The sequence below is a fragment of the Microcaecilia unicolor genome, chromosome 4 (assembly GCF_901765095.1).
Source record: "Microcaecilia unicolor chromosome 4, aMicUni1.1, whole genome shotgun sequence".
In the NCBI taxonomy this organism is placed as follows: Eukaryota; Metazoa; Chordata; class Amphibia; order Gymnophiona; family Siphonopidae; genus Microcaecilia; species Microcaecilia unicolor.
In genome coordinates, this window is record NC_044034.1 from 293,615,175 (window position 1) to 293,642,620 (window position 27,446).

General features: G+C 40.2%; 1 protein-coding gene across 21 annotated transcripts in view; it reads right to left on the bottom strand.

Annotated features, from left to right (window-relative positions):
• The window catches only part of CAMK2B (calcium/calmodulin dependent protein kinase II beta), a 453,822-nt gene that overhangs the window by 54,608 nt on the left and 371,768 nt on the right, over positions 1 to 27,446 (bottom strand). For 14 of the 21 annotated variants that reach the window (XM_030201730.1, XM_030201719.1, XM_030201727.1 and 11 more), the window contains 3 exons: positions 27,289 to 27,360; positions 21,222 to 21,266; positions 16,872 to 16,920 (listed from right to left, as the gene is read on the bottom strand). In XM_030201730.1, coding sequence (XP_030057590.1) covers positions 16,872 to 16,920; positions 21,222 to 21,266; positions 27,289 to 27,360 — 166 coding nt within the window. The remainder of the gene's footprint in view (positions 1 to 16,871; positions 16,921 to 21,221; positions 21,267 to 27,288; positions 27,361 to 27,446) is intronic. The other 7 variants (XM_030201732.1, XM_030201722.1, XM_030201729.1 and 4 more) reach the window with 1 other exon arrangement.

The window sequence follows — 27,446 nt, forward strand, 5'->3', positions numbered from 1 at the left end:
ATTTTCCCTGTCTTATAAGCACTCATTTACAAACTTGTATTAATGTTTGATGCAAACTGCCTAGAATGGTAAATAATAAATATACAGATACACACATGTATGCACTCTCATTTATTTATTCTAAATAAATAAATAAATAAATAAAATTGCATCAACTCAATTTAACCACTTATTTAGTAAATAACTCTCTCCCCACTAAGAACAATGGGGCCTGTGTTAGTAAATGAGGCTATAAGTTTGTACCAGAGGCAATAGGGAAGGGTTAAATGACATGCCTAAGATCACAATGGGCATCGGCAGAATCTGATTCCTGGAATTGCTGCTACTCTAACCATTAAACTACTCTTCAACTTTAGGAGACTGATTTTAATTAAATATTAGTATTAACTCCTAAGACTGTAAAACTATGTATTTTATAGCTATCTACCAGTAAATAATTTTTTTCAGCTGGCTAGGCCAAGGTGCTATGTCTAAAACACGTTATCTAATAATTCAGTAAGCACTAGGGCAAGGAGGTGTGCAGGATTCTGGTGTTCTACCTAGACTTGTGCTTCTGGTGCAAAATAAAAAGTAGCATGGCTCTCACTTATCCCACCCACTAATGTGGACTTTTGTGGACCTCCACAGAACTCCCTCCTCCCCAACCTGTCAGGTGAACATGCTCTCATTATTACTGCATAGAATAAAACACAGTTATTTACCTGTAGCAGGTAACGATAGTAAATGACAGCAGATAAAGTTCTGAATGGTCCATCCAGTCTGCCCAAGAAGATAAACTCATTTTACATGGTATGTGATACTTTATATTTATTTGTTACATTTGTATCCCACATTTTCCCACCTATTTGTAGGCTCAATGTGGCTTACATAATTCCAGAGAGGTGGTTACAGACTCTGGGGTGAGCAGATACAGAGTGTATAGTATAATTAAATAGATCTGATGTGGTCCATCCCAAGCAGGTTGCAAGGGATGGGATCATACAGCAAGGGATTGAGTATTGTTCGTTTCCTAGTTTAGGTGTTGTATTTCATCATATATTATTATTATTTGTTGCATTTGTATCCCACATTTTCACACCTATTTGTAGGCTCAATGTGGCTTACATAGTACCGTGATGGCGATCGCCAATTTCGGTATGAGAAATATAGAGTGGTAATTGCATTAAAGTTCATGAGTAATAGAGTGAATTAGGTAGTTAAGGAGGTAGAATTAAGTTTTGTCTAGTTCTGGTATAAGTTTCGTTGTTGATGGTATATGTACACCTGAATTTGATTTGTCCTTGCCATTCTCAGGGCACAGACCGTAGAAGTCTGCCCAGCACTGTTCTTGTACTAAAAGTTCTGAAGCTAACGTTGAAGCTCCTTAAATTTACACTGTAGCCCATCCATATCTATTCAGTTACGATCAGGTCGTAGACCGTAGAAGTCTGCCCAGCACTGGTTTTGCTTCCCAATTACCAGTGTTGCCGCCCAATGTCCGCTACAATTCTGTAGATCCATTCCTTGTAAACAGGATTCCTTTGTGTTTATCCTATGCATGTTTGAATTCCATTACCGTTTTCATCACCACCACCTCCCACGGGAGGGCATTCCACATATCTACCACCCTTTCCGTGAAAAAATACTTCCTGACATTACTCCTGAGTCTGCCCCCCTTCAACCTCAATTTATGTCCTCTAGTTCTACCACCTTCCCGTCTCCTTGCTCATCAGAGACATCATCCAACAGAGTCCTGCTCCAGAACTATCCCCCACAATAGAACAGAACTTTTGTGAATATTCAACTGTGTATGTGTGCCTTTTCTCACCTGTCATTGTGCTTTGTAGAATACAACTTCTTGGGGAGGTGGGAGAGTTGTGAAAATGTATGTCCTGCTGTCTTCGCAAAACATCTGTTACAGGTTACAGTAACTATTTTTTCTGAGGTCAAGAGGGCAGTGAAATCCTCACTGATGGAACTTCCTAGCTACAGGCTGCCTTCAACAGAATAAAGGAAAATAATATAACAATTGGCATTGCAAGAGGCAGTCTTCAATTGTTGTTGTTATTTTTATTTATTTATTTATTTATTTACAAAAACACATCTTATTTTACACTTTGAATTTTTTCTTTATAGATGGCAGCCTGGAACTGAAAGTAATGGGCTTGGGGGTAAAGAGGGTGGGAGTCAAGATTATAAATCACAAATAGATTTTGGAGGGCTGCCTGACCAAACCTACTGTCTCATCGGGAGTTTTGGTCTAGAACAGTTCTAGAATGAGAACTCCCATTCTAGACAGTAAAAGGAGGTGAATGTGTGGACAGAAGTCTACATTGCAGCTGTGCAGATCCCTTATAGGGAGGCCAAGCTCAAGTGGGCTATTGACACCACCTTAGCTCTGACATTATGAGCCATCACGTGACCTTTTAGAATCAGGCTCTCCTGGGTGTAAGTGAAAGAAATGCAGTCTGCCAAACAATTTGAAAGTGTGGGTTTGCCAACAGCATCCCCCATCCTGTTAGGGTCAAAAAGAAGCAAAGAGCTGGGTAGACTTTCTATGGGCTTTAGTCTGCTCCAAATAGAAGACCAAGACTTTACTGCAGTGTTTTGTGGGAATGAGGTTTCAAGAAAAATGATTGGTAGGACTATTGATTGGTTAAGATGGAAATTCAACACTACCTTAGGAAAAATCTTCAGATGGGTACACAGAACCACTCTATGATTGAAAAACCAGTGTAAGGAGGATCAGTCACTAAAGTCTGGAGCTCACAGTCTGTGAGCTGAAGAAACCACTACCACAAACAAAGCTTTCTATGTTGCATACTTCAGATTGCAGGAATCAGGTGGCTCACAAGGAGATTTCATCAACTGTGTAAGAACAACACTGAGGTCCCATGATACTACAAGTGCCTTGATGGAAGGCTTCAATACAAGAAAGTCCTGCATAAGGCTTTGAGATCTGAAAAATGCAGAAGGTATTCAAGCAGTTTTTTTAAACATTTATTTTACACAGAGACACAGCACACAGCAAATAGCTGCAACAAAACAGTTTTTATTTGGGACAAGAAAAGGGGGTTTAGGATCTTTCTGTCATACCATATGAGAAATCTCTTCCAGTTAAAATGGTGTGACTTCCTAGTAGAATCTCTTCTGGAAGCCAGACTTGAGAAACACTGTCAGGAAAGTTCAGACAAACCAATGTTAATCTCTCAATATCCAAGATGTAAGGGCTAGGGACCCAAACGCTGGGATACAACAATGTTCCCTACTGCTGATTGATCAGTGTTGCAAAATACCCCAGCCTCACTGGATTTCGGATGAAGAGAAATAGCTAAAGCAGGAACCAGAGTGGTCTTAGCCAATAGGGAGCTATAAGAATCATAGTTTCCTGATCTTAGAGGTATCAGAGGATACACATACAGAAGACTTTGCTCCCAACGAAGAGAAAAGCATCTAAGGCTAATCTGCTATGTGTCTCTATCCTGGAACAGAACTGAGGTATTTTCTTTTTGAGCAGAGTGGCAAAAAGATGTATTAAGAGGGTGCCCCACTCTCAAAAAATCTTGTGGGTGCCGCTTTCATGAGGAAATAGGACTTGATTCAGTTTCTCTGCCAGGATGTTGTCCTTGCCTGCCAGATATGTTGTCCTGAAGGACATTCTATGGGAAATAGCCCACTTCCATATTCTGTGTCCTAACACAGGAGGTATTATCCTGTTCCTCCCTGCTTGTTTACATAATGTGTGGCCACCTGGTTTTCTGTCTGAACCAGGATAACCTTGTTGGACAACTGATCCCTGAAAGTCCTTACAATGTTCCAAATTTCCCTTAGCTCTAGGAAGTTTATCTGATGAAGCTGATCCTGTACAGACCTCATACCTTGGGTGTGAAGCCCATCTACATGAGCAACCTAACCTAGTTTGGATGCATTGTCAGAGTTGCTTAAAGTGAGGGATTTGAAAGGGCATTCATTTCACCAGGTTGGATGAACTGTCCTCTAGAATAGTGAGTCCCTAAGAGAACTGGTAGATTTCCAGTGGCCTGAGCCTACTGTGCTGATAGGGTCCTATGGGCCTAACTCAAATGAAGGCATGCCAAGGGTGTCACATGTACTGTGAATGCCATGTAGTCTGACATCCTCAACTGCTGAATTGAAACTGCTGAACTGTGACCTTTATGGTCTTACATCTTGCACAGAGGGATTTTTTTGAAAAAAGCATTGCAGTAGACAAGAACTTGGCAGGAAGAAGATTTTTTTCTGCACATCTCTACTTAAGTTAAGTAATTGCTATTTATATATTTTTTGAACATCAAGTTTATTATATTCTTTTGGACTTTGCCCATCTATTGAACAATACTATTAGGATGGAGGTAGGATGTGCTATGATGTAAGGGTGGTGTTCCTGCTAAGCCTGGATTATCAGTCCACAGCAATACACCAAAAACTGAGCACAACATAAAAAAAATTTTCTATAATTTATTGGATTTTATTTTAAAAAATAATTATATATATATGAATAATGAGAGTGATAATTTTTGTTTAAAATTGTTTTGAAGGTTTCTGTTATATTTATTAATCCTCAACATTTGCCCAGCTGACAATTGCTGACTGCTGAATTTCCTCCCCAATGAACAAAAGTGCTGTGTTCCTTTGTGGTGAAAGAAACGGCAGAAGCTTGAGGCATGTCTAGCAATGTTCCTATGAATTCCAATTGTTGAGTCAGGCTTAAATGAGATTTGGGATAATTTATGACAAACCCTGGCACCCAAATAGTTAAGCATACTGATGTTTCTGTCCTTTCTCAAGATGTGTGCTTTACTAACCAATCATCCAAATATGAAAACATGAGCACACCCCAGTTTGCACAGATATGCTGCTATGGACGCTAAGCATTTTGTGAACACCTAAGGAGCTGAGCTGATGCAAGGCCAAAAGGCAAAATGCAGTACTGGTAGTGGTGTTTCCCTGTGACAAACTGCAGATATTTCCTGTTGCTTAGGTGTATCTGTATGTGAGTATATTCATCCTTTGATTCCAGAGAACACAGCCAGTCCCCTCTTTGGAGTAGTGGTATTAGGGAGCCTAGGGAAACCATTCTGATCTTTTGTTTGGTGAGATGTTTGTTCAGGTTCCTTAGGTCTATGATACAGTGGGATCTTCCCATCTTCTTTGTAACCAGAAAATACTTTGAACAAAATTCCTGCTCTGTTTCCCCTGGTGAAATGGGCTCAACTGCATTGGCCTTAAAAGGGAAGAGAAATATTTTGCAAATATTTCCTGATACTGAAAGCTTGTTTTTAATGCTTTCAGGAGGCAGTTTGGAGGTATATCCAATAGCTGAAGGTGGTGTCCTATCTGGACTATTTTGAGAACCCACTGGTCTGAGATTACAAGGGGCCATTGGTATATAAAAAAAAATTAATATTCCCTCCTACTGAAAGGTTGCCTGAAATGGATACTGGGACTGAGGCTATGTTCTCTTGAAGACAGACAACACTCTTTCCTGTTTTTGCTGCCAAGCTGCTTGGAATGAGAGTAAGTTCCCTCTCTAGTCTGGAAAGAGTGGGAGGGTGGATGATACGTATGCCTTTGAGAATAATAAGACCTCTGTTGATGACTCCTAGAAGAGGAAGCTGAATCAGAAGTGAGCCTAGAGAGAATTTTAAGGGTTTCACTATGCTGCTTGATGAAATTAGCAGCCTCTTGTACCTTATTTCTAGAGAGACCCTCTCCTTAGCATGGCATGGCACTTCAATGAGCTTTCCTTGTGTGCCAAACCTTAGGTCTGAGGTCCACAGCCAGGTAAGTCTGCAGGCACCAATACCCATAGTAGATGCTGCATCAAAAATATCATAGGTCGCATTGACCGTGCATTCTCCATACTCTTTCCTTTTAGTTACTAGCTTCTGGAGTTCTATGGCCTTCTCCCTAGGGAGCATGTCAACAAACTCCACTCCACTGCACATTATGTGACATAAATGCATGACTATAAAGAGCTGGTAGGCTGCTATGCAGGATATGAGCATAAGTGTCTGTGCTTCCCTTCCAGGGGGAATTGAGGAATGTATTTTGGAGCTTTTGGCTCTTTTGAGAGCTGATTTGACCTCCATAGAATCTTAAGGAAGCTGCTGCTTTTCAAATCTTTTGAACTTTATACATAGAGCCAACCTTCATCTTAATAGAAGAAACAGAGGGTTTTCCCACATTCTCATCTGAACCTGTATCAAGATTCTGTAAACAGGCACTATAATAGTTTCCTTGGGGGGGTTGAGGAATTGAAGGATATGCAATGTTTCTGCCCTGGGCTTCTCCTCCATCTCTAACTTAAATATGATGTCATGAGACATCCCCTTACAAAATCAATAAATGAGAGTTCCTCAGATGAGGATTCATACCTCTCATGAGGTGGAGAAGGGATCTGAAGGAAGACCTGGGCACCCCATCTTCAAGAAGACATGTGACTCTTCTTCAGAGTCCCAGGAGTGTTCTGAGCCAGACTCTTAAAAATATTTCCTATGAGATGTCTCAGTCTCTGCCTGTCATACACTACTGACCAATAGGTAAGGCTTTGACCAGGGGCATCGAGACACCAAGGATTCTTGATGAAGCTTCTTTCCCTGGTGCACTGGAAAATGACATTGGTGCAGCCAAGAGTGACTCCGAGCCCTTTAGAGGCCTTGGTGTCATGGTTCCTCCTGCAGGAAGTGCACAGGTCTCAAGGACCGGTTGAATCACTTCTGGTCTCAACATCAATGATGTTGAAGCCACAGCATCACGTTGATTGAAGAAATATTCCTGGACCTTCTTCATGAGCTGCTCCTTGAAGGTTTCCAATGACAAAGGCATGGACATCACAGTAGGAGTGGCCATATCCTCTTAAGTCACACTCTCGCCGATGCCACAGAGGATGAGTGGTCCTCATGTTGAGGGCGTAGGAAAAATACCATCCTCTGCACAACAACCAGCCTTGTGCTCCCTTGACACTAATGAAGCAAGGATGAATCCTTCCTCTTCTTAGGGTAGGAACTGGATGATGATCATTCCCAATGGCTTATATCAATGCTCAATGTCAAAGCTGACCAAGATACTCTTGATGATGATGTAACCCCAGCAACCGATGCAGTTCTGGGACCTAATGAGATTGATGCTTTCAATGCCAGCATTAATGGACTGGTCTTATCTGCACTAAAAAGCCTTTCTTGCTGCTTATTTCTTCTACAAATCCATTTCTTTGACATTTGAGAACACAGAATACATTGAAATGATTCATGGTTGAGTCCCAGGCATTGCAGACATGATCTGATCCTATTACACTGGGAACACCTTTTGAAGTCACCGGGGATCTTCTTGCTCATGTCATTTGGAAAAATAGCCACAGTGAAATTCAGCTGCTTTTTTCTTCCTGGCCCTGGTCCTCTGAAATTCGCTCCCTCATCATTTACATACTACTCGCAGAGTCATATGAATCTTTTAAAGTCTTGCTGAAAACCTATTTTTTAAATTTGGCTTTTGGCTTGTAATTTTTTTTTTCACCATCTGGCTTACAGAGTATTCAGTTTGCCTAGTTGAACTTCTGCAACAGGGAACAGGAAACTGTATTTAATTAGTTGTGATAAGCCTCACAAGATGAAACTGGATTTTAATTAGCTGTTTGTCAGTAGCTTGTATATGGAGTATGGTCTTCAGTGTATGAACTTTCCTACCATTATTGATAGCAAAGTTCATACACTGAAGACCATACTGAAGACTTATACGGTCTGTGCCAGAGCTGGTGGTGGGAGGCAGGGCTGGTGGTTGGGAGGCGGGGATAGTGCTGGGCAGACTTATACAGTCTGTGCCCTGAAAAAGACAGGTACAAATCAAGGTAAGGTATACACAAAAAATGGCACATGTGAGTTTATCTTGTTGGGCAGACTGGGTGGACCATGCAGGTCTTTTTCTGCCGTCATCTACTATGTAACTATGTTACTATATAGGTTTTTTATGTATTGTTTGTATTTATTTTTGTTTATTGCTATATTGTAAACTGTTTTGGTTTGACTACAAGGAAAATGGTATGTCAAGTAAAATAAATGATAAATGATAACATAAGAATAGCCATACTGTGTCAGACCAATGGTCCATCTAGCCCAGTATCCTGTTTCCAACAGTGGCCAATCCAGGTCACAAGTACCTGGCATAAACCCAAACAGTAGCAACTTTCCTTGGTACCAATCCCTGGGCAAGCAGTGGCTTCCTCCATGTCTGTCTTAATAACAGACTATGGACTTTTCCTCCAAGAACTTGTCCAGATACTCTAATCACTGTTACCATATCCTCTGGCAACATGTTCCAGAGCTTAACTATTCTTTGAGTAAAAAAAAAAAATATTTCCTCCTATTTGTTTTAAAAGTATGTTCATGTATTTCATTGAGTGTCCCCTGGTATTTGTACTTTTTCAAAGAGTGAAAAATCAATTTACTTTTACCCGTTCTACTCCACTCAGGATTTTGCAGACCTGAATCATAAACCCCCTTAGCCATCTCTTTTCCAAGCTGAAGAGGCCTGAACCCTGCGGTACACCACTGATAACATCCCTTTCCTCAGAGCAAGCTCCATTTACCACTACCCTCTGCCTTCTCCCATTTAACCAGTTATCTTAAAGATACTTGCAGATGATTATAACTGTTTGTCAAAGCTCAATATTTAGAGTTGGGTCATTAGGCAAAAGGAATAAGGGAACATCAGACTGACCAAATGAACTTATCGGAGTTCATTGAGTCCTCATTACAGATCATCACCCAAAGGGCTGCACTACTGATAACTTCTGCTTTAGAACCAGATCAAAATAATATACTTTGTTTGTATTTTCTCTATATGAATGAACTGTTTTTAGAGTCTAAGATTCATGTATTTCCAGATTTATCTAGAGATATACAAGAGAGGTGTTGTGGCCAAGGGTGTTGGCTCTGAGCATGGGTTTTGTGTTGAGATTTCCCTATCAATGTGTCATAACCTCTGAGTCTAAGAATTAATTTTTTGAAGTGACACAGCTCTTGGACTTCATTTCTGCTAAAGAGGAATTGAGAGTCAAAATTTATCCCTTGCTGTATGGATCAGTTTGTCAGACTGTAGTGGAAAATGTGATTCTCATTTAGTCTTAGGGGTTTTATTTCACTATGTTGGTCATAATGGTTTCCTTTCCTTGGTTCTTATTACCCAAATTGTGGGCGCATTATACAATTGGGTCTACTATTTTATTTTGTAATGGTTGATTTATATTTATCATGTTTGTGACATTAGAATTTCTGAGATAAGTATATTAAAAGTTTGATAAATAAAAAAGTAAAAAAAAAAAAAAAGAACATAAGAGTAGCCATACTGAGTCAGACCAATGATCCATCTAGCCCAGTATCCTGCTTCCAGCATTGGCCAATCTAGATCACAAGTACCTAGCAGAATCCCAAAGAATAGCAAAATTCCATGCTACTGACCTCAGGGAAAGTAGTGGTTTTCCCTATGTCTACTTTAGTAGCAGTTTATTTATTATGACATTTCTACCTCGCATTTTCCCAAGAAAGCTCAGGTTCAATGCAGCTTACATAACAAATTAAGAAGAAGCTTTACAAGGCAATTAATATTAATTTAAGAATACAACTTAAAAAAATCTTTTCATATTAGCTAAACACAGGCTTTAAATAAACTTCTAAATGACATATAATCGACTGAATGTCTGATATACTTGGGTAATGAGTTCCAGAGTTTGGTACTTTGGTAAGAAAAATAAGCATTATAAGTTTTGTAGGTTAAGTTTTTACAACTTGGGAAATGTAATATGAGATATTCTCTAGATGATGAGGTAGCATTTCATGGTGATAACTTAATGAGATCTATCATATAAGATGGTAAGATACCATAAAGAATCTGATGAACAAGAACACAGAGCTTAAATGAAATTCTTTCACTTATATGTAACCAATATAGATCCTGGCAATCTAAATATAAGGCAGGCACTTGACCAAACCTTTTGGAAACCCAGACATGTTTCAGAGCTTAACAATTCATTGAGTGAAAAAATATTTTCTCCTATTTGTATTAAACGTATTACTAAGTAACTTCTTTGTACTTTTTTGAAAGAGTAAACAATCAATTTGTTCCTGGAGGTCCACCTGCTCTACTCCACTCAGGATTTTGTAGAACTCTATTACAGGGGTGGGCAACCATGGTCCTTGAGAGCCAAAACCCAGTCAGGTTTTCAAGATTTCTACAATGAATATGTATGAGACTGATTTGCATGTACTGTTTCCATTGTATACAAATACATCTCATGCATACTCATTGTGGAAATCTTGAAAATCCAACTGGCTTGTGGCCCTCAATGACGGTGGATGTCCTCCCCTAGTCTATCATATCTTCCCCCCCCCCTCAACTGTCTCTTCTCCAAGCTGAAGAGTCTTAACTTCATAAGCCTTTCCTCATATGAGAGGAGTTCGTTCCCCTTAATGATTTTGGTCACCCTTCTTTTAACCTTTTTCTAATTCTGCTATACCTTTTTTTAAATTTGATGACCAGAATTGTACACAGCATTCAAGGTGAGGTTGCACCGTGGAGTGATACAGAGGCATTATTACATTTTATCCCTTTCCTAACAATTCCTAACATTCTATTTGCTTTTTTTGGCTACCACTGAGAAGAAGATTTCAATGTATTGTCCACAATGCCACCTACATCTGTTTCTTGGGTGGTGACTCCTTCTGGGGGATTCCATATATGGTGACTAAAGTTGCGCATGCAAATCAGTGTGCATTACTGATTTGTGTGTGCAACTTAATTGATTAATGAGCCAATCAGCACCAATAATTGGATAGCAACAAATTATTGGCATTAATTGGGATTTATGCACAGATCATATTCTATAATGCTCCACACATAAATTCTATAGCGTGTAAATTTAAAGGGGCATTGCCAGGGGCATTTTGGGGGTGCTCCAGAGGCTTTCCCAGAATTTACATGCATTGTTACAGAATAGACCCCATCAGCATCTAATTTAGGCATTGGCATTTACATCTGCTTTCAGCAGGCATAATTGCTTGCGCCTTAAGTTAGTTGTCATTTATGCACTTAGCGCTAGTCTATAAAGGGCACAGATCCTTTATAGAACAGCGCTCAGCACTTATATTTTTCAGGGCCGTTTATAGAATCTAGTCCCTGAAGTTGAACCTAGCATCAAGTAACTATGATTTGGATTATTCTTCCCAATATTTGTCTACATTAAATTTCATCTGCCATTTTTATGACCAGTTTTCCAATTTCCTAAAGTCCTCCTGCAATTTCTCACAGTCCGCATGCATATAAATCCTCTGGTGCATTTGTAGTGTCTGACTTGGAACTTTAATTTAGATCTCCATTCCTTGAGTTCATCACCCTTTGAGTCATTGAGAAAAGCATCACTCTAAAGACCATCTTTTTGTTGGCTGTTTGTTCTGTGAGACATGTTTTGGAATTACAAGTGCTCTCCTGCTGGGAACCAGTCTTGCATTTTACGGAAGGGGCATTTCTATTCAGGTGGTTCATTCCTTTCTACCAAAAGCGGTATCGTTTTTTCATTTAATCAACAAATGGTGTTTTGCCTTCCTTCAGATGGGAAGAATGTGGGGAGGAGTACTGATCCCCTCCGCTTATTGGATTTGTGTAGAATTCTCATCTGGTATTTGAAGATCTCAAATGAGTTCTGGAAATCAGATCATTTGTTGGTCCCATTTGGAAGGCTTAAGAAAGGAGAGGCTGCATCAAAAATTACCATTATGCACTGGCGAAAAAGACAATTTTTTCAGCTTATGTTCTCTAGGGATCTGTACTTCTGAAGACCTTTAAGGCTCACTTGACCTGAAGGATGGCAGCTTCCTGGGTGGAGTCATGTGTGATCTCTCCGAGATTTGTAACTCTGCAATATGGTCTACCTTACATACTTTCTCTTAGCTTGATAGGCTTGACATCTTGGCCCAAAAGATGTGGCTTTTGGTGGGAATGCTTAGAGCTGGCGTTTTGGGATCCCACCTAGTGTAAGGGATGCTTTGTTACATTGCTTTTGGACTGGTCTGGGATACAATAAGGAAGGCAAAATTTGGACCTATATGCTAATTTCCTTTCCGTAAGTACTCCAGGCCAGTCCAGGCTCCCGCCTAGAGTAGTTTAGATTATGTTGTATTGTTGCTCTAGAATGAAGATTGTTCTGGGGGGGGGGGGGGGGGGGTGGTGTTCTGTGGATCTCTTGAGTTTATGGTTTGTTTCTTTTGAATACCCTGGATTTCCCTCCTCTGGAAGAGGTGTGTGTGTATGTGGGGGGGGGGGGGGGGGGGGGGGGGGGGGGGGTATTTTTTTTTTCTGTCTGTGCTTTATTACAGAAATATTGGTGAGTAGCTGCTCTATGGGCCCCTTATAAGGTAAGGCTCACAACTTGTTGTCTCCTGTCTCCATCTACTGGTTGGTGAACATAACCCATTGGTTTAGGATTGGTCTGGAGGAGTCATGGAAAGAACATTAGAAAGTGAGATCAAATTTTGCCTTTTAAATGTCCTAGACCTCTGTGAACTAAGTCTTTAGGCATTTTTTCTATAGACACAAAATTGGAAAGACCCTCAACGCATTTCATCCCTTAATGAATCCAGTGATAAGTAGGACCTTTGGGAGAAGTCTGCCATCCCTGAGAAATGGCTCAGCAGTCTTTGTCCTGTGTTTTACTACTTACTACTACTTATCATTTCTATAGCACTACTAGATGTATGCAGTGCTGTACACAGAGCTTACAATCTAATGAGGACAAATAAGAGATAAGGGAATTACTAAGGTGGAGATGATAAAATAAGGGTACTGAACAAGTGAGTAAGAGAACATAGCGTGAAGTTTTACTACTGTTATAGCCTGCTATGTCTGACTTGTCCCTCTGTTTTAAGGACCAAAACTCTGAGATGATTTGGAAAAGCCATGGTTTGCTCAAAGGAGTAGCATGTTCACAGACACACCCCGATACCACAGGGACTGAATTTATCTATAGCATTATAATCCCAGCTGGTGACCCTGGGAGCAGGAGAAAAATCATACTTGCTTCCTGCTATATTGTGTTTTCATTGAGTGATCTCAGGTAGAGGCCTACTGAAATCAGTTTCTTTGGTTTCAACCAAAATCAAATCTGCGGCCAAAATTTGCCACTCTGTTTCAGTAGAAGCCGAAACTGGCAGCCCTGCATGGAATTTATTTATTTATTTATTATGATTTATTTACCGCCTTTTTGAAGGAATTCACTCAAGGCGGTGTACAGTAAGAATAGATCAAACATGAGCAGGAGGCAATTAGAGCAGAAAAAATATTCAAACAACAATACAAAGTATGGCATGGTATACTACTTACAATGACAACACAATATGTACTAGAACATTATAATTGGTAGTGAAGGGTAAGGCAAAGTTGTAACATATAGATGAGTAAGAAAGTAGGAAGAATTAGAAAGTAAGGTGATTGATTTGAAGAAAGTTGCATGTGAATAAGCTGCTTCTCCCTCTCCCCTCCCCATGTACAGGACAAGCCACCTCTCTCCCTCCCCTCAAACACAGAACAAGACCCCCCATCCCCCCCCCCCCCCCCGTGCTGGTTCCAGTCTCAAAATGGCTGCCATGACCTCCACTGGCAATTTTGTGAGACTGTCAGAGACTGCATCAGCCATTTTGGCAGCAAAGAGGACCCGGGCAGGAGCCACTGGGCATCGCTCTTGCCCTGACCACACACTAAGACAACTAGGGATGGGTAGCAGGTCTTGGGGAGGTGAGGAGGTCTCGCTCTGTGAATGGGGGAAGGAGAAGGGGCTCATTCTGTGCACGGGGGAGGGGGTGAGGAGAGGGAGAGCAAGGGGAGTCACCATAAAGTTTTGGTTCCAGCCAAAAATGTACTGACATTTTTGGCCAAAACTGAAACAAAATGGAACACAAGTTTTGGACAGGTTTCAGCACCAAAGCTAAAACTGAAATTGAAATTCAGTCGGCCTCTAATCTCAGGATCATCTCCAAATGTAAGAGTAGTTAAAACACACTAAGAAGTTCATCTGCTCGGTTAGGTACCATCCTAAACAAAGGCACTGAGGAGGTAACCTGCATGTTTTGCACAGAGTGCCAGATATGACTCTAGCCACCTAGCTGTGCATACTAGGATGGACCATGCTAGACTTTATCTGCCATTTGTTACTATGCTATGTTTCTTTTTCCATTCTTTTAAGAACATAAGCAAAGCTATATAGGATCAGACCAATGGTCCATCTAGCCCAGTATCCTGTTTCAAACAGTGGCCAGTCCAGGTCAAAAGTACCTGACAGAAACCCAATTAGTAGCAACATTCCATGCTACCAATCCCGGGGATATGCAGTGCCTTCCCCATGTCTATCTCAATAACAGACTTTTCCCTCCAGGAACGTGTCCAAACCGTTTTTAAACCCAGATATGCTAACCACTGTTACCATATCCTCTGGCAGCGGGTTCCAGAGTTTAACTATTCTCTGAGTGAAAAATATTTCTTCCTATTTATTTAAAAGTATTTCCATGTAATTTCATCAAGTGTTTCCTGGTCTTTGTACTTTTTGAAAAAGTGAAAAATCGATTCACTTTTACCTGTTCTACACCACCCAGGATTTTATAGACCTCAATCTTATCCCCCCCTCAGCCATCTCTTTTCCAAACTGAAGTGCCCTAACCTCTTTAGCCTCTCCTCATATGAGAGGAGTTCCTTCCCTTTCATTATTTTGGTCGCTCTTCTTTAAACCTTTTCTAATTCCGCTAATTCTTTTTTGAGATACAGCGATCAGAATTGAATGCAATACTCAAGGTGAGGTCACATCATGGAGCAATACAGAGGCATTATAATATTCTTGGTCTTATTTTGCATCCCTTTCCTAATAATTCTTAGCATCCTGTTTGCTTTTTTGGCTGATGCTGCATGCTGGGCAGAAGATTTCAGCGTATTGTCAATGACACCTAGATCTTTTTCTTGAGTGCTGACTCCTAACGTGTACCCTAGCATCAGGTAACTATGATTTGGATTATTCTTCCAATGTACATCACTTTGTATTTGTCCACATTAAATTTCAATTGCCACTTGGATGCCCAGTCTTTCAGTTTCCTAAGGTCTTCCTGCAATTTTTCACAATCCGCATGCGTTTTGACAACTTTGATTAGTTTTGTGGCATCTGCAAATTTAATCACCTCACTCATCGTTCCAATTTCCAGATCATTTATAAATATGTTCAATAGCACTGGTCCCAGTACAGATCTCTGCGGCACTCCACTATTCACCCTCCTCCATTGAGAAAATGGCCATTTAACTTTACCCTCTGTGTTCTGTTTAATAACCAATTCCTAATCCACAGAAGGACATTGCCTCCTATCTCATAGCTTTTAAATTTTCTCAGGAGTCTCTCATGAGGAACTTTGTTAAAAACTTTCTGAAAATCTAGATACACTACATCAACCGGTTCACCTTTATCAACATGTTTATTCACACCTTCAAAGAAATAAAGCAAATTGGTGAGGCAAGACTTCCCTTGGCTGAACCCATGCTGACTCTGTCCCATTAAACCATGTTTGTATATGTGTTCCGTAATTTTATTCTTTATAATAGTTTTCCACGATCTTGCCCGGCACTGATGTCCAGGGCTTACCGGTCTGTAATTTCCCGACTACCTCCTGGAACCCTTTTTAAAAATCGGCGTTACATTGGCCACCCTCAAATCTTCAGACGATTTTAAACAACAGGTTACAGATCCCTTTGATGATCACAAACGCTGGAAGGTGTGAGGGTTTGAGAAGCCATTTCCTGAAAATACCACTCTTCTGATAGCAAGGGTTAAGTATGTTGCCTTTGAGAGCCTGTCCTCCCCTCCATACATACATCACTTAAGTGGGGTTTCCTCCATGTATGGACACCAATAAAACAATTGGTCAAGAGCAAATATTACTTGAACTAGATGCCAATTATATAATGTTCCCACATGGACAGCTATGTGTAAAGGGTATGAGCAATGCAAACTAAAGTACATTAGAAATATTAAATAGAAAATAGATGTAGTAATGATGAAGGGGACAGACTTCAAAAAATCCTCCATTGAACAATGGCTGAAGTGATATCATCCATCATCCACACTCACAAAGAGGACAGGATGGAAGTCATGGATTGGCACTACTGGGAAACTGAGTTTGGGGCACTATAAAAAACATATGCTTAGAAAAGACATATAGTGCCATGTCAGAAGAAACAGGCTAATCCAGACTTGGTTTTACTCCATTGCATGCATAAAGTTGTAATTCTGATTTCCATGAAAAGAGTGGGGATATGCCTCTCTACATGCACTGATATAAGACCAGGATTGGCTCAGTCTGTCCCTTCTGAAATGGCACTAGATGTATTAACTGGCACATGGCAAATATTAAGTCTCTCTTACTCAACATTGCTGTTTGGCAATGAATTCATCAACATGGGAACAATCATCATAGTTCCCAGCTTTCTTCCTTGGTCATGGAGGGAAGCAAAGGTTCACATGCTACTATTCCCAATGTCAGAGTCAGCTTGAGGGATGAAAGCTGTATCATCACATTCAAACACAATGTGGAGAAGCTTCAAGGTAAACATCACCATTTTGATGACCCACAATATGAAGGGGGCACTGCCTGCATTGATACTGGGCGATTTTGTCCCTTTGCCTTGCTGTCAGAGAGGCACCTGGCTCTCTATAGGCTACATATCACTGCTCGGTTCTATCACTAAACTATCTGGTAGGGTGGCTTAAAAAAAGTGATGCAACCTAAGCCCAAACTGGACTCCCTTTGAAGTAATCACAGTATCTCTACCCATTGCTAAGTGTGATAGTACTCTACCTTTCATGTCTTCATCCTCGATGGTGGTGTTGATGCTGTCACTTGACTCCTATAAGCAGAAACAGAAAGTGAAGGGGCAGGAGGGCAGAGAAAAAAAAAGTAACAAAGAAAATTACACAAGACAAATAATGCCAACATAGTCTGAGAATATGCCACACAGGAAACATGTTTAGTACATAAGTCAGGGCTGGCCATTTTTATGTTCACCATGACCACCTGCTACTAGTACCATGATCCAGTTCAAGAAATTCTAATTCTCCTCCCTCCCTCAAGATTGTAACCATAGAAGTTCTTTGGGATAGGCATGGACTAGTCTGGCTCTTAATGATCTGAGAACACATGGTCCCTCTACCAAGCATGCACTTCAGGAAGCAAATGCTATCAGGCTTCTACACACTGGGGCACCCTCCAGCCATTGTGCAGAATCCAGATCAAGCTATATTTATGGGTTTATGACCTAGTTCCTGTAATTCTTATATACTTATATCCAGGAGGTCATAAGAACACAGGCCTCTTGATTTTGTTTTGCCTTCCTAGGCTTCATTGTGGGAGTTATTATATATGTAATGGGGTGGGGTTGAGTAGCAGTTGTAAAACTTTATTGACCATTTGTATTCTACTTGTGTTATCTTTCTTGTTGTTTTGGTCTTAATAAGCATAATTTAAACATACATTCTTACGTACTTCCTTGTTCTATCATCCCAGCTAATCCCACATGTAAAGACTTTAAGATCACACTTCCCGATGCTTCCAAGTTCTGCTTATGGGTCTAGAATCATGACATATGTTTAACTTTCAGAATGGCTCCAGATCATTTCAATTTTGAGCCATTTGCCATCACCACTTTAACTTCCATGTAAAGATACCAGAAAACAAGGTTTTGTGTCCTAGCATACTTTGTGGTGAGGACCAAAAAATGAGGACTGCTTGAGCATTCAAGATAAGCCTGGGTCACTTGGCAGACATGGCCATGATATACTGGGATAATTCATGTGGTATTAATACTGTTTTTAGCCACTGGAGTTAGTGTAGTGAAAGACCACCAGCAAAAACAGATGAACAAAATCCGTTGAAGTACAAGTCACACAAACACAGCAAGGGTGACACCAAAAATGAAGCTAGATAATGTGTAAATCATGCAGGAGCTTTATTCAAACATCCGAAGACTCGACATGAATTGTGTTTCGGCTGCAATGGCCTGCCTCAGGAGTCTAAAAATAATGCAAATTATAAAAATAAACATACTAAATAAAAAAAACACAGTTATAAAAACATACTGATTAAAAAAGATAATGTAAAAGATACAAAAATATTAATGACCCATAATACAGCTAAAAGCATATGAATTGTCAAAAAGCAGATCAATAAAACAGATCACTGAAGGAAAAGGTTGAAAACAAATCATAAAAAAGTGAAGGAAGAGTTCATGGAAAATACATTCTTCAAGCAAAATGAAATATGCAAATAATGGTAACACACAGTAAGAGATGTTGCAAAGTGCTATCAGCCAAGGCCAGACCTCTAATCTATTCTAATTAAACACTGAACGGCAGATTAGAATAAGAATGTATGGACTTGAGAAACAGAGCAAAAGAGACCATGAAAGTAATAATGATACAGAATACCTATCATGTATGGCAGGTTACTGAATGGTTCTAGGTCACAAGGTCCTCCTTACTTCTTCTAGGGACTGTCTTGCATATCTTAATGAAACCAGAACTAGAAGTTCATAGAGGCAACAGACAACCAGGATTGTATTAATCTGATGCTGATGTCATGGAGGAAGTGAGATGTAGATGACCAAAGCTTTGATGACAATGAACAGGATGGCTATACTGCTGTCAAACTCTCAAGGTCCTCACTATAATGACTGCAGCCACACCCCTTGGTCAAACTTTGGCCTTTGACAAGAACAGAACCAGCCATTCCCAACTATTCTTTTAATTGCCTTCAGTGCTATGATGATAAACGATGGAAAGAAAATTTATCACAGGAAGGGTGCCTGGTCACAAACTGATGCCAGGACAGGTATGTTCTACTGGAATCAGCACTGTCCTGGATAACCAGAAAATCTTTCCCTTCACTTACTTAACAACTTTACCAGCAGCAAATCAGATGACAGGAATATCTTGTAAAAGACTACCTCTTATTTCTATAAATGGGTCTGATCACATAACTTACCAAAGAGAAATGAATAAGCAGAGAACCCTAAAATGCTCCATTCCTTTCCTGTTTTTTTTTTAAAGAAGTGATCAAATTACGATTTTAAGCTAAGCTATTCTAGTAGTGTGTCACATTTTATGCAGTTGCAATGCCAGAATCCACTCAGTGATTCTCAAGCTTGTAAGTTCCAAGAGGTAACCCTCTCCTGTGCTAATATTTAAACCCAAGCCTGTCTTGGGCTCCATAAGGCTATTACCAGATAAATATTACCTTGAGTGCACCTCAGAACAAGAGATCTGCTATACGGTAAGCAGTAACCAGGTAAATTGTTATGCAGCATTCACTTACGAAGTACTTTAGAAACTTCTTTTAAAATGTATTGAAGTATGCTGATCTTCACTTCCTGCACAGCGTATGAGTGCTAATGACATCCATATCAAATAGGGGGCAGCAAGGAGGTATGTCAGACTATGATCTGACTAGTTGAATGCCCCTTGTTGAGTTCAGCATTTTGCTAGTTTTGAAACTGTGATGGGGAAAATGTTATTCTAGAGGAGGCAAGAGGGCAGAAACCACAGAAAGAGGTAAGCTGTCATTTCTCCATTAGTTTCTAACTCCTGAGGTCACGGAACTGCTGAATGCACAAAACCCAGTTAGAGGATGGTGGGAATGAGCTCCAAGAAAATGCAAACAGGGGTTTTTATTTTTTTGCAGTATGTTTAATCCTCCTGCTTTAGCAGTGATCATTACATCACATGTCTCCAGTGGAGTCAGGTGGCCTACAAGTTCTCAGTCTTTGCCAAAGGACCATCTTAGCTCATAGCTCAGACCTGTGTCTGGATCTGAGCTGAAAGGCATGGGAAATGATTCATAATGATAGATCACGTCAGTTTCTGGCTTCCAGAGAAATGTGTAGTGGAAATGAAGACCTGCAGCAGAGAAGGCTGGGAACTGAACATTTCATTTGATTTATGAATTTAATATTATATCTTCCGTGATATATATCAAAGAGGATCATGAACAGACAAAACTGAGCTCATATGAAACAACTGGAAAAGGGACATGGGAGAGTGGGTGAGCACTAATTGCAGCCACACGTTGGTCATGCATGACTCTTGAACTATACTGAGTGCAGGGGTTCTATTTCTCTGGTGGGCTGGCATATTCCCCTAGCACAATAAATACCAAGAAGTATTGGCAGAGCCAGAAGGCAGCAGAAGCAAGTACTGGACAGAGGAGTAGTTATATCCTGACAATCATCATGTTGAAACTTTGTATTGCTGTCCATCAGAACATTTTCAGAGCTTCATATTCCACTATCTTTTTTTACAGCTACCATGATTCAATCCAGCCAAGGTCTGAACTGCTTACTTATCACTCACACACACAGGGTAAAAATGTGGTCTATTTGCTCCACTATAACACTGTCATGTTACGAAGCACTCTAGAGCTGTGTTTCTCAAGTCACTCCTTAGGGACTTTCAGTCAATCTAATTTTCAAGACCAGTTGAGAAATACTGCTCTAGATTATTCAGTCAATTAAATGGTCAAATTGGTTGCCTCACCTTCCCAGCCCCTTATCCTGTATGCAGAGTTGCCTTGTGACATGTTTTAAAAGAATAATACACAATTTCATAGTATATAGCATGCTAACAGCACATACAAGGAATTCACATGTAATAAAGCAGCATATCACAGCAAAGCCCTTATCAAAAGGAAGAGGCTAGGATCCAAGAGTATGATTGTAGGAGCAGAGTAGGTGAACCCCTAGTGTAAGTGAACCCCTAGTGTAAGTGGATGGGTTTGGGAGTGAGCACATCAGCATCAGGTGCAACTGAACAAGTTTGAATGTTGTGTTACCAACCTCACACCATGCTACTGGGAGATATTAATCTAGCCACATCTCTCAAACTCCCATCCCAACATCATGCTGAGACAGCATCAAGGGAATAGAGATTTGACAAAGAGAGAAGCGGACCAGCATCCCATGAGCTAAGGATGGTAAGACTGAGACATGAGTGAGTGCCACTGCATGGCTGGACTCAGGGAAGCGAGGTTGTATGGTGGGTGTGAAAAATAAAACAAGTCAAGAAAACAAAGGAAAGCAAAATTTTCAAGGTTGCAGGAAGGTTTAAAATGAAGTTTTTCTTGTTCCAGAGTGAAAAGGAAAAGAGAGAAAAGAAATACCTTAATCCCATCCACGGGGTTATGGATAACGGTGGTTTGTGGCTCCTGGAGAGGGAGAAAGTAAGAGGAAGAGAGAGACAACAGATAAAGGAGGACAGAAGAAAAGATGGGAGGGATGGAAGAAGAAAGGGAAGAGAGCAGGTAAAGCCAAGGATCAAAGATTAATTGAGAAATAAAAGGATAAGATGAGAGAGATGAAGATAATGAAAAGGACAGGGAAGAAAGAAAGAAAGAGACAGAGACCCAGAAAAAAAAAACAGGAGGGAAACGAAAATGGAGGGAGAAAAGCAAAAAGTAATTAGTTTGGCAAAAGGCAAATGATTAAAAAAAACCAGAGAGAGGTAGGTAGCAAAAGATTAAACCATGAAAGAGAAAACCAGCAGCAGTAACCTGGAACTGGATTGACAGGACCGAGACCAAAATGTTTTTCTCAGTACCAACTGGTTAGATGAAGAACCTTTGGAAAGGAGAACTGTTGAGGACCCAGGAAAGGAAACTTTTTACACAAGCCTTCTATCAAGAAAGTGGCTGTAACTGCACAGTCAAAGGTGGGATTTCTCTCTGTTCTCCTTACCTGGATAGATGGGACCTGGGCTTGGTGGCTTGTAAAACTTACATCTGGGTCAGCTTCATTGTCACATAAGGTCTCCACCTTATCTAGGTCAACCTGAAGAAGACACTCCCATCCTGGTTTTGCGCTCACAACATGCAGAGAATTGAAGTTCTGCTATCCTTTAGAAAAGTGGGGACTACATCTCTCTGCATGCAATACAGCAAAACTAGAACTAGATCAGCTTCTTAGAGAGGTAACCCCACTAACACATACTCCTCTTCATAGCTTGCGATGCTTGAATTGTCAGCTGTTAGTATAAATCCCACTGCTTCAACTGTGCTCCCAGAACAGCCAAGCTACCCAGTTCCAGGAATAAGACCTTTTTGGTCAGTCCTGCATTTGAAATTACATCCCAAAAGCAGTGTGATATTTGTTGTCCCTTTTTCTACCCAGTGACACTGGTACTGCACATTCTATATTACACCAGAACTGGGTTGTCTGAAATCCAGGACTGGCCTAAAATCTTACTCCTAGAACTGGGTAACTTGGCAAGTCTGTTGCTATATTCCAAGCTTAGTTTTGACTGTGGCTATGGAAGAGGTGGAAATGGATGGCATGACACGACAGTCGAAGATTTGGGAAGGCGGGTTGGAGGAAATAAAAGAGAACAAACCTTTCTAAGTATCTTGGGCCTTTGGCTCCAATGATATCTCAGGTACAAAATACATCACATTATGTATAATAGTGATTACTAGAATTTACTAATCTAGATACTGCAGGCACTGAAAACAGCTCCATCCAAAGAATACAATGGCTGGTCCTGGCTAGAGATGAGTGAACAATCTGCAGTACAACTCCAGCCCAGCAGATATATTTCAGCCTGGTTTCAGTCTGTCAGAAATTTCAGATAACACCCAGTTATACTGGGAAAATCCACCAAAATTCTTTCCTGGCAGATCTAGGTGAAATTTGAGGGAAAACTGCAAAAGCCCAAAGTGGAGCCAAAGAAAATCTGCAGGCAGATCTGACAAAATCCACTTCTTTCTAAAACAGGGATCCAGATATTTAGGACCTGCAGCTTCATGATGTGCCTCTGGGCTCAGAGATTTTACAGTATCTGCTATTGGTGAAGCCACGAAATGAACAGCAGCATTTCCACTCCAGTCATTCCATAGCCCATAATGTTCCCAATTTGGTGTGTACTGTGTACTTCATTAAATCAGAGGTACACATAAAATGCTCCACAAATGGACACGTCCACCCATCAGATTCAATTTATCTGGCCCAGTTAGCAGTGACAACTATGTGAACACGGAAACCATTCTGGAATATTCACTGGCATACAAATGAGTGCAGGTGCCTGTATTACCTGTAAAGTTACCAAGTGGCTCCAGATTTTCTTAATAGAGTTGACCCAGTCCTGGGTTTACCTCACTGCATAAGTCGCTCTGATTTCCTAATTGCAAGATTACAAGTTCATGCATCCAATGGGGTAAACACAGGACTGGATCAAACCTGTTGGGTGAATCTGGAGCCAATTGGCAACCTGAGTCACCTTAGATTTCATTACACTGTCCTAGTGTGAGGCCATTTACAGCACCCCTGGTGACTCACCTGAGGAGGGCTGGACATTGACAAGGCATGTGATAGAAATACCAGACCTGTTGCATTCTGAAACTTGTAGTTCATGGTTTTTAAAACCAGAGCTGACAAGGCCTTCCTCATGTGTCAGACTCACTAGCCACTCCTACAACAATGCCACGCTATCAGGTCACTGTCCAGATGTATCATCATCTTTTGATCTACTCCTTATACAGTCCCTCTAGTACTACACCTCTTGTTCCAGCTTTTCAATTAATGGTGAACACACTGGTTCATTTAGTACCTACATACAATTATATTTTCAGTTTTAGATGTCAAACAATTGGTCATCTTTAAGATTCTGAAGTATTTTCAGATCTGTTGAAGCCAAAATAGAAAGATTGTCCCTACATACACACATACTTTTAAAAGACATGAGGCCAATTTTTGACGTCAGTCATTTTCAAGATATAATTTTAAGATGATTTGGGAATTTAAAAAAATAAAAAAAGGAAAAAAGAAGAAGACTGGAAAGATGTAGTCAAACTTTGCAAAGGTGTTTCCAGTTGAGGGGATTCTCCACAGACACATCAGGAGAGGGTGTGCGTATCTCTTTATCTGCTAAGTTTATATGCAAAATTTTCCTGTTACACATGCAACCTTCTGTTGACAAAACATTATGCATGTAGGCTCCTGGGCATGCACAGTTAAAAAATGCACAGTCACCGAATTCTAAAGAACATCTAAAAAAGTCAAAATTCGGGAAACTGAAAGCACTAACCTCCGGATTCTATATAGGTTGTTCAAAGTTGGGCGTGCAAATTTGGGATGCGTGAGTCAACAAGGTGTCAATAACAATAATTGGAGTTAGTTGGCATCAATTTGGATTTTCACACACATCTGGCCTAATCACTTTTCTAGAACATCTATGCCTAAATATTACACTGTGCAACTCAAAATGGGGTGTGACCATGGAAGGGGTACAGGCAGGTCAGGGATATTCCCAGAAATTAGGTGTGATGTTGTAGAATAATAGGATTTGCACACCCAACTGCTATCAGTTGGGCATGAGGATTTACGCCAAGTTTCAGCAGGTGTACTTATTTATTTTTAAACATTGATAGTCCACCTGATTTAAAAATTCCTCGGGGGATTACAATTGATACAGTCATAATCAAAAAACAACATCTGAATACATAAGGAAACAATACGTAGTGAAAAACAAATTAAACAGTTTTACTCCATCATTACTGACAGACTCTAGATAAAGAGAACTCCATTAGCCACTCTATTATTCGATTCTGTATGCCTGCCGAAACATCACTGTTTTAAATTCTTTTTCAAATGTCTCCACGTTTTGTATTGCTCTCAGCTTTGGTGACAAATTGAGTTCCAAAGCTTTAGCCCTACAATACTAAAGATGGAGGAACGATATTCTTGTAATCTTAGATTGTGAAATGAAAGAACCTCCAACATTAAGGTCTTTGCTAATTTTAGGGCCCTAGGTGGCTGATAAATGTGCAGGTTTGCAGAAATAATAGCAGAGACATTATTACTCAGTATTTTAAATATCAAAAATATCTTAAATCTGATTCTTTTTTCTGCTAGAAGCCAATGCAGTTTCTTTTTAAAACTAGAGAGATGTGAACAAAACGTGAACAGCCTGTAGGAACTCCTGCAGTAGCATTTTGTGCCACTTGCTTTGTTACCTGAACTACATAACAAATCCTCATGTTATCTCCTTACCTTCCCCTCATGAAGCCCTGAATTCTACCCTTCTCCTCCAGGATTTATTGTAGCACTGATCGATCAATCAACCTTAGCCACTCAAATAGCCACTATGTCCTCAGCTCACTTGCATAGGATATCTTTGTTACCTGAACACTGATAGTTATTTGGTATCTCGATCAGCAAGCTATTACAGTAATCAAAACAAGGAATGACGATACTCTGAACAATTCAGAAGATCCCTTAGTTGTCTAATGAGTCTTAACTTGAAAAAAAAATCCTGATAATCTGTTATACTTGAAATTTCATGGTGGGAACAGAATCTAATATTACTCCAAGATTTCGGATTTTCTCAACAATTGAAATATTCGCACCATCGATTGTGAAAGTTACAGGAATGTCATTAGATGGTTATCCAGCTAGAATCAGGATCCGAGTTTTAGAAATGTTTAATTTCAGGTTGGTTGATAGTTTGCAGACATAGATATACTACATCAAGAGATTCTTTTACAGACTTATCAATGTTAAGTAGAAACTGAATATCATCAGTGTAAAATCTGAAGGAAAATATTAAAGAACACAGTGGATAAACAATATACTTGGGTATGGGAATCCGCTCTAAGCGCTATTCTATAAAGGTTGCTTTGCGCTAATTAAGTGCCAATTCTATAAGGTCAATGTGGATCTTAACAGCACCAAACTTTGGGCACCATTTCCCGAATCCAGCCTAATTGCTGGGTACCACTCTTATGGCCCTAATCTCAGATTCTCAATGACCTTTTAGCCTGCAATATCTGTTCTGTGTTACCTGCACAGTTTCTATCTCAAACCTGATGCATCTGGTCTCTGTTCAATGACATGCCTGTCTTCATATTAACTGCACAGCCACTATGTCCTCAGCTCACTTGCATAGGATATCTTTGTTACCTGAACACTGATAATTATTTGTCCCTGGTGAATACTGGCCTACAGATGTTGCCCAAACAATCCATTTGCCCCTTAATGATGTAAAGTTACAGAGCTTATCCATACCTCTGCTTTGACCTCACACCATCATATCTACAGACTCTTCAAGCTTATCCCGGGAGTTCTATTACTGCTTCGGCCTCCACCAGGAATCATAGCTCACATCTCCAATTTCAGATTAGCATCAGTGTGTACATCATAATCTATAGTGGGGGGTAATTCTTTAAATAGAAACAATTTTGTACCTAAATGGGATTTTAGGTAACTGATTTTATGAACAGAGAATCGTGAAACTCCATCTGAATTTAGGACTGAATGCAAATGACTGAATACCTGATGCACTAATGTCTGGGCAAATAAGTTAGATACCTAACTTGTTGAAAATCAGCATAATGCATTCAGTTTAAAGTCCATTCCTCATAATAACCCATACTTTTGACAGTCAGCCTCCATGCAGATGTTTAACTTGTGCCTTTAAAAAGTCTTTAGGTACCCTTTTGACAGTTTAGTCCCATTTGTGAAGATGGGTCAGCCACCCACCTTTACACAAGCAATGATCATTTGTGGTTCTTGACACCCTTGTGCTTGCATTCTTAAATATAGGTAATGAAATCAGGATTACCAGTACCAGAGAGCACTGCAAGAGCAGTAGGAGCATTAAACCTGGACAAACTTCCTACATGCTTTCTGTGCAACTCTTATTCTGTGATAATGGGCTGCCTGAAAGCTTTTAATTTCATTCCCAATGTCTTCTGGCAATGGTAATCTTATTGTTTTTATGTTATGTTACTAAAAGGTATTGTGACAATATTTAATAAAACAAAGCAATGGAAGAACTGCCCTAAAATTCCACAGCAGACAGTTCAGCTGGGACCCGCACATCTGAAAGGAGCATAGGAGTGTTGAACATCCTTGGTTTCACTGCAGCCCTCTCTGTACTGAGCAGCTGATATTCAATCTTGGGGGAGGGGGTCTTAGCAAGAAGGAAGGAATGTCCACTGGGTAAGCATATTCTGGGACAGGCCATTCTAATAAATAACCTCACCAGGCTGTGAATCACAAGTAAATCAGATTCAGATGAGGGTTCATCTACTCTTCCCATATCTCCCCAACCCAGCTCTCCAGGATCTCCTCCATCAGAACCAAAAGGAAGAGCACCTGGCCAGCCATTAGGCTCCATTTTCCAAGCACTCCCCTCACTTCCCCAGAGTAGAATAAGAGACAGAAAGAGGTAAATACCAGTGCTGCGGGTGGGAGGTTTCCTTTCGGGCTTGTCACCCCAGCACTGTTTTTGGTGCTGTTTGACTGAGGCTGTAAATAAGAAATGGAGAGAGAAAAAGAATAAGAGAAAGCATAATGAAAAACAGAAAGAAATATTTAAGAGGCATTTATTATTA